Source organism: Micropterus salmoides, unplaced genomic scaffold (assembly GCF_014851395.1).
Source record: "Micropterus salmoides isolate LMB-PRFRI ecotype aquatic unplaced genomic scaffold, ASM1485139v1 Ms_hic_scaffold_17, whole genome shotgun sequence".
NCBI lineage: Eukaryota > Metazoa > Chordata > Actinopteri > Centrarchiformes > Centrarchidae > Micropterus > Micropterus salmoides.
The window spans coordinates 13794427-13806591 of record NW_024040817.1 but is presented as its reverse complement, the minus strand read 5'-3'; the positions used below and the strand labels follow the sequence as shown (position 1 = coordinate 13806591).

Genomic DNA, 12165 nt, shown 5'->3' with positions numbered 1-12165 from the left:
TTGTACCAGCTGGAGATAGTGGAGGGAGCCCTGTCTTACACCAGAATAAAGTGCACTGCAGTAATCAAGGCGGGAGGAGATAAAAATCAGCATCAAATATTACGATTCTAATATTAAGATTCTTAGCAGCCAGCTTAGTATTATTTGACAGCCCAATTAGTACCAAAAGAGCTTGAATTTTGGGGAAACAAACACAATGTAGCCCTACCAGCATGTAAAAGTTTTAACTTATACAGTGTAAATATCTCAACGTCTACTGGATGGGTTGGCACACAACTTTATGCAGGAAGTAATTTTCCACAAAGAATGAATTATAATGACTTTGGTGATCCCCTAACTTTTCCTCTTGCGCTGCCATGAGGTTCACGTTCTTAGTTTTCAGTGAAATTTGTCAACAAAATGTGGATGGAGTGCCATGAAATTTGGTATACACATTCATGTTCCCCTCAGGATGAATTGTAATAACTTTGGTGATCCCCTGACTATTCCTGTAGCACTGTCATCTGGTCAAAATGTCCATTTGTCAAATACTTTGGTTTATGATTAAATACTTGCCAAACTAATGACATTGCCATCAGCCTCTGTTGTACTTGTTTAGTAAACATGGTACACATTATGCCTGGTTAACATCTGCATGTTAACCTTTAGCTTACAGTCATTGTGAGCAGGTTAACATGTTAGCATATAACTCAAAGCACCACTGCATGCAGCCTCACAGAGCAGATGGGATAACTGTAGACTTTTTGTGTTGTCAGTTGATAATATAGTAATTAAAAGTCCTGATGTGAAAATCTGCTTTTAAGGGATGAGCCTACAAGCATGATTTATGACATCACAAATTGTTTAAAAGCCAATCCTGGTCCAATTTGCAACTAATACAAGTGTGATGTAGACCCTTAAATGCACCAGTGCACATACACTTAGAATGAACTTCACAGTGTGTTCACCGTGTGTCCAGCAGTAACTTTTTAGAAATGATAACAATTTGCATATTTATAGATTCTGGAATTTACACCTAAGGACAATTTAGGGTCACCAATTAACCTAGTCCGCATGTCTTTGGACGGTGGGAGGAAGCCGGAGAGAACAGGCAAACTCCACACAGAAAGGCCTGGGCAATGCTGTGAGGTGACAGCGATAACCACTGTACCACCGTGCCACCCGGAAACAAAACATCTCAGCCACATATTATCGGACTATTTGTATATGTTTTAATACAGGTCCTATCTTTATAGGTAAGGAGCTACTGTAGGAGTAAGTTTTCATTATAGTCATGGTTACCACACTATGGTGAGGTAAAGAAACTGATGTGGAGTTAACATCTGGTGACAGTTTTTCTTATGCCTGTGTGCCTGTGATGATTGGGACAGCGTACATGGCTCACAGCTTGAATTTTAAATTCAGGGCTCTGAAATCAGCGTAATTTCCTCACAACACAGTGCAAAGATAAAATATATGTGTGTGCGTGCCAACATACAATACATTTGTGCATTTTTATGTGTTTAACATACTTATGTAAGTGTTTTGACATGTATTAGTGTCTGTGTGCTTATGACATGAGAAATCAGAGCTCTGGTCAGCTGCTCGGCCCATGTGTATTTCATCCAGTGGCTGAAGAAGGGGAAGCTAAGTCAGTCAGCTTCCTGTATTGTCTCTCTCTTCCACTCTGGAAACCAGAGTCATTACTAACCGTGCAATGTAGAGGTTAAGTATTTTGATTTCTAATGACGATAGATGTGTCACTTTTCGTTGCAGAATGGAGTCCACAGAGAAATGTGAAGTAGTGATACAGCACTTCAATGGAAAATACCTGAAAACCCCGCCAGGCATTCCAGGTGAGTCCCCCCCTCCTTTGCTTTACATTACTCTCGCATCACCCTGTTCCTTTCTTTCTTGGAAAATCATCACCTTTGAAATGAGAAACTTCCTTTCTAATTCAATTATGGTAATTTCTCATCTCAGATCTGCCGGACAGCTTGATAGATTGTGTACACCGTTGTTTCTGACACCTGAAGCTAGCAGTCGTGGATATGGCTGAATAGCTGACGGTTCTGTTAGGCCTCTTCCTCTCCGTCTCTCTTTCTGTCACCATCTCTCTCCCTCCTTGGTGGTGCTGCTGCTGCAGGCTGGAGCTTCTTGGGCAGGAGAAAACCCTCTTAATATTCACACTCATGCCTCTGTGCTGTTCTTTGCAATCTACTTAAGAGCTTGCACTCTCCCCTCTCTCCTCTCTGTTTCCATGTCCTCTCTCCTTCCTATCTCTCTTTCCTGCAGTCACCCTAGACAGTGGAACAAGCTGGCCAAGGAGAAAACAGGCAGGGAAAAGAGGTTGAAAAAAAGGAAGTCGCAGAAGGGAGACAGATGTAGAGACAGCATTGTACCGCATTCTGGGTTAGCACAGAAATGTGTCTTTTATTCGCTGTCCAATGTGGCATCTCTGTCCCAAAAGTTTAAAACAAAAGGAGACAAAGCACTGGAAATGTCGGAAACAGAGCAAGTCTAGAAGGAGTAGGGGTGACAAAAGGTGGTTGCAAAAAGGAAAGTGAGGTGGAATGAGAGTAAAGATATGAAAGACAGAGCCAGAGGGAAAGGCCAGGATGAAGAAAAAACATGCTGCCTAAGCACTTGGGGCCAGGTGCTGCAGCGCTCGCAGCCTCCCTCCTGTCCCAGCAGGACGTGGGGGCCAGACAGGGCCATACTGAGGAGATGTCCTTCACCTCTGTGGCAATTTTATTAACAATACTCACACATTCAACCAGCGGCACAGAAACTGACCCAGAAATCGCTCTCCACTATCGAGTAATATCTCAGAGAAACTGGATTTAGAATCTCCATATATGCTCAGCCACTGCATAGCCAGCGGCCATTAAAGGGAAGGTGAGTGGTTATATTGAAGTTGAGCCGTAATAGGAAACCTTTAAAGCTGTAATATCAGGCTGACCTTCCCCTTTAAGGGTCTATCTCCCGGCCGCTCAGGCTTTATTATTGTTAATGGATTGTTCAGGCTTTTGCCAAGCATGGAGATTTACTGCCCTGATCGAGGAAATCCTTCTGGGGAATTAAGAATGGTTAAGTTTACAAGGTCTGCTCTGGTCTGGTGCTACTATGGTCCCTCCTAAAGGGTCCATGAAATCCCCCCTTTTCATTGATGTATGTTTGTGTGTGCACGCAACTGACTGTTGCAAAAGCTATTATTGTTCCTTGTGCTGTTGCCATTTGTAAATTGAGGTAATGCATACGACAATCAATGCCTCTGTTTGTTACAACTTTTTTGTGAACAAGCCAACAGTTTATCTAGATTGTCTAGATTGTCTAAGCTACTTTATTTGGAGGTAAATAATCTAAAATATATCCCATCTTTGCACATGAAAACTGTGCACGCAAGTTGAAGTTGGAGATGTCTTTTTGGTGATGAAGCCTCATTACCAAATCTCAGAAATAAACTTGGTGACTACAATAGTAGTATTACCTTGTAGGAATTATGTCCAAAGCATATAAGACAACACCAAAATTATACTAAAAAATTGTTTTGTTTATTGTTTTATGCATTTACATGCATTGGTGCTTTTTCCCCTCATAAATACAGATGGATAAAGGCTCACTCTGTCATTCCTTTGATACTTTTCCCATAGTTTTTGATTTTTCATATTTTTTCCTGCTTTCTGACACTCTCCATGTTGACTTGCTTTCTGCTGAATGGAGATCTCTGGACATTTCGTTGTTATCAAACTCAGATGTTCCTCTGCGGAGGACCCCATGGCTGTTTCTGTTTCCCACACAAGCAGTGTGTGTGTGTGTGTGTGTGTGTGTGTGTGTGTGTGTGTGTGTGTGTGTGTATACAGGTGTGCATGTTAGGTGTTCTTACCAATATTGATTGGTATTTGTTTATATGTTCGGATCATCTGTGCATATTCAAATGTATGCATTTTAAATTGTGAACACTGTATTTGTGTGCTAACAGAGTCAGCTTATGTGTGTGTTTTTATGTGTGTGTCGTGTTGGTGGTATTTCCCCAGAGCCCCTTGCTATGCAGGGCAGCTTCTTCATCCATCCTGCTTTGACAGCTCTGCGGCACCCCCCAGGGGGCCCTTGCCACACACAGCACAGCAGGAGCGTGTGTGTGTGTGTGTGTGTGTGTGTGTGTGTGCGCGTTGTGTGTGTCTTTGTGCGTGTGCACAAGCATGGGTATGCTTATGTGACATCCATGACTACTACACTGTGTGAACCTTGACACATACGCACAGGCACAGATACAGTCATGCACCACTAACTTTGACCTGAATGGAATGTCAACATCCATATAATTCTAATGAAATCCCTTTTTTCCACCATTTAGCGTTTGAAGCATAACCCACAAAAATACACAAAGTAGCTGTGCTAGCACACACACGCCTGCACAAACGCACCACAACACTCTCAACATGCATGCATGCACATACACATGCACACCCTCTTCTCATTGCCCCAAGCTTGCTCACCAATCCTGTCAAGCCCATATCTGACAAGCCTCTGCATTTCCAGCTTAGCCACTCAATCACACTGTCACTGTGTCAAGAAATGTGGGTGTGTGTGTATGCGAGTGTGTGTGATGGGCTTTTTTTATAGTGGCCCTTCTCTACTCAGGTGTGTCCAGTGGCAATACAAAAGGATATTGAGTTGTAACCTTGCTGTCCCATACCAGGAAGTAAATATGTGGATGTCATGTGCCGGGTCATCTGTTAAATTCTGTTGACCACTTGAAAATGAAAGGAAAGGAAGTCACCATATTGGCAGGAAGTTAACGTTGAGTTGCAGATAACACAACGACACAGAGAGGCGGAACATACAGAGCAGGAGATTGTGGAGATACTAACAGATGGCAGTTAACGGTGCCATAGACAGCTTCCATACACTTCCTGTTTTAATGTAATAACATCTAACTTCCTTGTGATTACATGAGATGTTCAGTTTGGGGGAGATGATAACAGATGGCAGCTAATGATACTTAAACATCTTCCCTATTCTTACTGTTAGGTTTTTAATGAAATAATGCCAGATTTGCTACTGTTTACTAGTCTGTCTTATTTATATACAGTATAGGGTTTAATGCACTTTTAATTAATGTAACTGTTACTCATAGTCAGCTTGTATTTCAGTTAGTATGCTAGGTGTTATTTCAATACTTGTCGTGATCAGACATTATTTATAACCATAACATAAGTAGTTAGTGCCATAAACAAGATAGACACTGGTATATTCTTTATAAGCAATAAAACACACCGCTGGAAAAAAAGGCAGTGCTTGCCAGGAACTTAAATAAAACACGTGTCCGTGCTTTCCAGCTAGTTCTAGAGAAAGTAAGTAGTGCTACGGCACTAGCATATAGATTCATCTAATCAGCTATACAGCTCAGGTTTGTTTGGTGAGGCCTGGTTGATATGAGAGGTGCGTAGCTTTCGTCCAACAAGCCAGTCACAGAGGCCTGCTCCAGCCGCTCTGCTCTGCCCACGTCTGATTGTGATTCAGAGAGAGGGACATGATCGATAGCCCTGATGGAGCACTACAGCTGTTTAGCTATTCTGTGCAATGCGGCAGCTCTCTCCGTCGGTGTTGCCGACTGTGAATGTGCATACGACCACACACAGATGCAAAGTCATTCACATGCTCCGTACATGCATGGTGCACATGCATCGATGTGGATATATTTTTTCACCTAAAGACATAGATTCATACTGTTTATTTATATGCAACAGTGCGCATACACAGAAATGCTGTGCATGTATGTGAAAGTACATAGGTTACACACACACACAGATAGATGGACTTCTACACTCACATAGACACAAACTCTTCTTTCTGAGAAATGACCAACTTTGTGGTTGGAGGTGAGAATAAAGAGTTATCCTTGTTTTTCAGTGGATGTGGATTTACTCAATACACAAAATAAATGGAATTTATGAAATGTTACTATAGCAATAAACCATACTGAAGTGAGCCCAACAGGGACGCATTATGATTTACACTGCAACCCTGAGCTCTGGGAAAGTCAAAGGAAGTGCAGATAAAAAGTGATTTAATCCGCTGGCTCCACTGAGCCTTGCTGATTAAAGCCCTTCGTCCCACAATGCATTAAACAGCTTAGAGATGACACCCTATGGTAAATGTAATTTGAACCAGAGATACATTAGCTATTGTTTGGTTTTGGCAGGTGAGTAATCTCATGTACATCCCATATTGTGTGTCTTCCATGGCAGAAGGAAAATTTATAACATTTGATACATTGTACGTGCTGTACTGCTCCGGCAGGTTGCTGCTCTTTGTGGGATTTAGCTTAATTTCATTGTCAACAGTCGAACAACAGCTAAATAAACAAGAAGGTGCGTTTTCAGGAGGGCTAGAAACAGGTAGTGTTGAGCGTTGCCAAATGACAACACCAGACTTTGATGAATCCAGCATTCTCATGAATCTCTAACTGTGCAAACATAGATTCAATCCAGACTGAATGGGCAGTAACACTGCAGCTTCTTCCTTTTCACTTCCGTTGTTGTTGCTCACTCCGTTGTCCTGCTGCCAATATGGCACCAGAGCTGAGAGTCGGCTCCAATATTGTCCAATAGATGCTGGATAAATAATGGAAACCACATCAGGAAGCAGCCACAGTGGCCCTGGGAGATGGAACCAAACGGAAACATGCAATATGTACAAGATTTCCTGCTTGTTTTTTTATAACACTCTGGCATTTCTCTCCCTAACCTTATCTGTTTTCGCAATTTCTGTTCAAAACACAGTGACTGTCTCTGTCTGCCCTCACTCACACTCAGTCTATTAGTCCAAAGTACGCTATTTTAGTGTAGACAAATAAAAACTTTATTTAGGCCTACAGTAAAAGCATATTATTCATGGAGACTTATGGGAGGTATCAGCCCTTTTCTCATGTAAAATGCTCCACCCCCAGATGAATGTGATTGCATTTGAAAATACCAGTCAAATTCTCTGTTTTCTGATTTACTTTGCTGATCTGTCAGAGATCCAGATGACACCCAGGCTTTGTAGAACCACCACAGCTGACAGGCTTATGCCTGACAGAGTTCACAGGGGACACTATTTGGCAAGACACCCTTTAAACTAAACAGAGCATAGACCAAAAGGCAGTTCTGAACCCAAAGTGCTGGCCTGCCGACACATCCCGTCATTATTTGCAGAACACAGGGCCTGTGCCACTGAGGGTGGGGGAGTTGCTGCTGGGGGTGCTATTGCAGAAAAAGATTCCCTCCCTGCTGGCATCCTCACCAAGGCAACTGTGCCAAGATAGCAGAGACAGCCCACGGTATTAAAACGTCCCTTGCTGAATTAAGGCAAGTCCCAAATCACTTGGTAAGTCACAAAAAGCCCTTCTGAAACTGTCAGTCATACTTGAGTAATCCATGTTAATTTCTACAATCCCTCCCACATTCCCCTGGCTAATAACCGGCCTGTCAGCAGGCCCATTTCTCTCCCCTATGGCGAGTAGATTTAACGTGCAGCCAAGTAGGTTGGTGGCTTGGCTGTCAGTGTGTCTGCCTCTCCAAGCATGCCAAAGCACTTTTTCTCCCATGATGCATTTGTGTGTCACGTGTGGGTTCTAAACTGTAAATTGTTTAAATCTAATGTTTTCCATTTGCGTTTTTGACAGAAACAAAAGGTCAGATCCATTATGTATTGATAATTCATTTACTGCTGCTGTCACCCAGACAGACAGCTTTTCAATATACGCTGCCACAGATAATAATTAGCCACCAAACCTCCCTTTCATATGCACTTCTCAGGATATTGCATCTTAATGAAATCTGTCCTCTGTGCATGAACCTTCCACCCCCCATTCCTGACTTCACCCGCCTCCCATTAGAGACAGGACACACAGGAAGTTATTATTGGCATCCCCAGTAAATCAGACAGCTTCCTGAAAAAGGATCAATTTCCCCCGATGCACTTTCTCATTATAACCTTATCTCACACACAGACAATAATCTGGATTTGTCACGCTTTGTTTGTTTTGCCACTGAACTGTATCAATCATGAGCGAAGCCATCGGTTAGCACAGCGAGGAGGAGGAGAAGAGAGGAGAGAGCAGCCGCTCTGAGTGGTCTGTCACTGAAATATAAAGTATTCACCTGCTGCAGTCCCCTTCCACAAAAAAATAATATAAGCCCTTTGATTGGCTTCAAAGTTTGTTCAGGCAAAGGAGAGAAGCTCTGGCTCCTGGAGGGGTTTAGGCAGGAACGATTGACTTTGCTCTCCACTCAACCACATCTAATGTAGAGGGAGACAGAATGAAGGAGAGTTACCATGAGAAAAAGATACATAACGAGGGAGAGTAATAGGGAGAAATATAGCTGGAGTGTGATGGAAAGAAATAGGAGCTGAGGAAATGTGACAGGAATAAGAGAGGGTGATAAAAGAGAACAGATGGAAAAGGGCAGAGAGGAGAACAAAATGATGGGTGGCGCAGGGAAGAGAGAAAGTGAAAGTTGGATCAACCCGTGCTTTTGGAAGGTTAAATTTGAGTAAAGTTTATGTTGCTGCATCTGCAGCAGACTAGATGAAAGGATGACATTGACTGTGCGACCGCTTCCTGAGCTTGACCCCATGACCCTGGCCCAGCTGTCCGCCATGTTGATCCCCTTCTATCTTTCTCCCTCTCCCCCTGCTCAAATCTCTCCGTGCACTTTTTGTTGTCCTTGCTTTTATATTCTCTCTCATGCGTCCCTCCCTCTCTTATCTTCCCTGCCACCTCTGTCTTTCATCCCTGACTTTCCCTGCTCGTCCTCCCCTCCTCTCTGCTCGCTGTTCTTCTGATCGCACACATTCCTGCTCATCCCTCCCTAATTCTCATCTGTGTTACTGGATATAGCTGAGTGAACACAATATTAGTGCAAGCACCTGAGGCTGCTTTTATGTATGAAGAACATCTTTCCTCTCCTCTTTGTCTGACATATGTTCAGCCTGTTGAATGATGTTGGCATTTCTTTTGTACTGTTGATTCACTCATATTGTGGACAGCTGACTGTTACGACAAAGTTTTTAGTTTTTTTCCGTTTTTATCATTGTCATCTTTCCATGAAAGTAAAGCAGCAACAAGGTTGGATCCGAAATGTAATAGAAGCTTGTTGCAAAATATGCTTACAACAATCATTAACTGGGGCAAAAATGTGTAATATCCATGAATTTAGAATATGCCCAGTAATTAAGAATACGTTCTCTCACATTTGACCTCATTGTAATACAAGCTGGTCTTTTAACAATTTTAGTCCATTCCACCTCAACACTATCAGTACTCATTATAATTACTTCTTTATACATTACACTTCTGTCACATTCTGTGAAATCCTGTACATATTTCCACACTCCTATTTTAATTTTAGATTTGTATTTTGTATATTTTCTTGATATTTTCTACTTAACAAGTCTTTATTTTTTTCTATTCCTTTAATACCTTAATTGGCAAAGTAAACAATTGTAACACAAGAATTTCCTATCTCAATATATCAATAAAGTATTTCTGATTCTGATTAGCCGCACTAGCTTCGTGGCTCTAGGGATGGCAGTGTTGGACTTTTTGGACAGACATTCATGGTCCCCAGATGATTATTCCTAATGCCTTTGGTGATGTCCTCACGTTTCCTCTTGTGCCACCATGAGGTTGACATTTCAGTGAAATATATTGACAATACTGAATGGTTTGTCATCAAATTTGAAGATATTTATGATCCCCAGAAGATGAACTGTAATAACCTCCAGCATCAGGTCAGCTGATGCAGATTAATAAATGTTAGCATCCTGATGTTCGTATTTAGCTCAAAGCACCACTATGCCAAAATAGACGTTCAGACCAAAAACAGCCCTGCTTTAAAACAATCTAAGGGGCTTTGTTTGTTGAGGTTTGTTGTTGCGGATGTAAAGTAATACGAGGCCAGTTTGAGTGATGGATCAATAAGTTTGAAGGCTTATCAGACCCAAAACACTGCAGGATTATACAGCTCTAGAAAGTTGGCACAACAGCAATCATTTTTATCTTTTGTTGCGACGATTGCAAAGTAAACAGTAGAAATATGGCGTTCATGTTAGAAAGTAATCAACCAGGAGTGTGCGCTTGCATTTATTTGATTGACCAATGCAATGTCTTGCCAAATAACGTTGTTTGCCTGAGATCTCTGCATCAGCAACCCCACTGTCCCAACGCAGCGGTCCCATTCAAATGAATGAGGTGGCTTTTTTTCACGCAGTGCTGTTGTTTGTCTGAACACTGCGTAAGAACAGCCTCACAGAGCCACTAGCATGGCTGTGGACTTTTTGGGGTAAATCTGAATTGCCATCCTCTGTTAGGCCTGATACATTTGGAATTTCCAGTAGGGGTGACGTACAGGATTGTCATTTAAAAAACAGCAACAATGCAAATGTATTATTTAGTAGTTTACTGAAATTGAGAGGAACCCTAAACAAATCACATATAGTTTTTTATTTCTGCTAACATCTAGCTCTGCCCAGTTAGTTAGTAGACAGTATAGTTAAATTGGGGTTTGTTATTCATTTTCCCTGTGAATTTTATTCTGGCAAGCTCAGGAGTCACACTGCCGACTTTGCAGTCATAAGCAAAAACCTCTAGGCTTTTCTTTTTATACTTCTCCCTAGATCTACCTGGGCCCTCCACTACTCTCAGGAAAGAAGTCTTCAGATGTGCACGTTATCTTCACGGATCCCTAGATTCCAGGTTTTTTAGCCATCAGTCAACTTAATCTAATACAGAACCTGGGGCAATGCAATTCTTTTGCAAAAAATAATATTCAGTCTCTCAGCAGATACAGTAGTTCACTGAACTCATAGCCTTTCGGCCAGCCTGCCCATCTTCCAAAATGAAGATTAAGTTTGCTGAGGAGTATAATCACGCTCCAAGGTCTCTGTGGTATGCAAGCAATTCAGCAGGCTTGCTTCTTGTGGTTCACTGGTCATCTCCTCTCTATCCCCTTCAACTTTCATTAGGTTAGAGTATCACAACACATGATTTTGATAAATTACAGCTTTCAGTTTGTGTCCACTCTAGCATGTTTTGAAGCATATTTTAAGGTATACATTAAAACATGTATAATAACATTTCAATCTTACTTGGATCTTCGTCAGGTCAGATTATTAAACTTTTTGTGAAATAAAGTGTGCAGGCAAGCTTTTTTACACAGACGGTGTTTTCTGTGTGATGTGCATATAATTACTCTCATTCATACATTTGAAAGTGAACATAAATAATGAGGTTTACCCAGGACATCTGCCTGACCAGAATTGACCTCAAGACTGATTGTATCCTCTGTGTGCTTGCGTCAGGGAAGCAAGGTAAAAAAAATAAAAATTTAAAAAAAGCAGGCATCAGTTACACCCGGCCACGTCACTGTCACCGTCCCAGGACACAGAGGGCAGTTAGATAAATCTAGCGGCTGTCCCCAAAATAGAGCACGGGCCTCCATTAGAACAGGACGCAGGCTGTGGGAACAGGCAGAGGTCACTGTGGTCAGCAGAGTTATTTCTGTAGCGCCACCGGACCTCCAGGAGTTGACGCCCATTCATTCATCCGACTGCCTGCCAGCAGGGTAGGGGGCACACACAGAGACACAAAAAATGTGGACACACCTACATGCTCTGCCAATGGACTCTCAGTAGGAATGGGACGAGTTCCATTCGGTGAAAGTTACTGTGATGGCATCCAAGTTGCTAATGTTTTTGTCACCTGGGGCTATTTGTGTCTTTTTCTTTGTATATGAGTGTATTTTTATGAAAGCTGCCTGCTGGTGAGCTGAAGGACGATGGAAACACACCTGGTTCTGAGTGACCTCATGTCTCAGACAAACTGTCTCTCTGTCTGTCTCTGTTTCCTTGGCTGGCAGTACAGGACATCGTGGCTCTTGGATCACACTTGTGGCTTATTTCTGATGCTTTTGCTCAGTTATATAGATGATTTACAGTAGCTTACAGACATGGATGCACACTTTTTGCCGTTGCAAAAACACAGACAACACACAAAAGGAAAACACACCAGCACACCAACAGAATGATTTCTTACAGTCTCCTTTTCCTTCCTTTGTTCTTTGAGCTTCTCTTACTACTTTGTCTTCCTCCATACATCCACACACACACATACACACACATCAATAGTCCATTAGG

The 12165-nt window shown here is 42.1% G+C and overlaps 1 protein-coding gene across 11 annotated transcripts in view; it reads left to right on the top strand.

Moving 5' to 3' along the window:
* Window positions 1-12165, top strand: part of rbms3 (RNA binding motif, single stranded interacting protein) — a 305125-nt gene that overhangs the window by 234207 nt on the left and 58753 nt on the right. For all 11 annotated transcript variants that reach the window (XM_038725792.1, XM_038725790.1, XM_038725794.1 and 8 more), the window contains one exon: window positions 1756-1835. In XM_038725792.1, the coding sequence (XP_038581720.1) occupies window positions 1756-1835 (80 nt within the window). The remainder of the gene's footprint in view (window positions 1-1755; window positions 1836-12165) is intronic.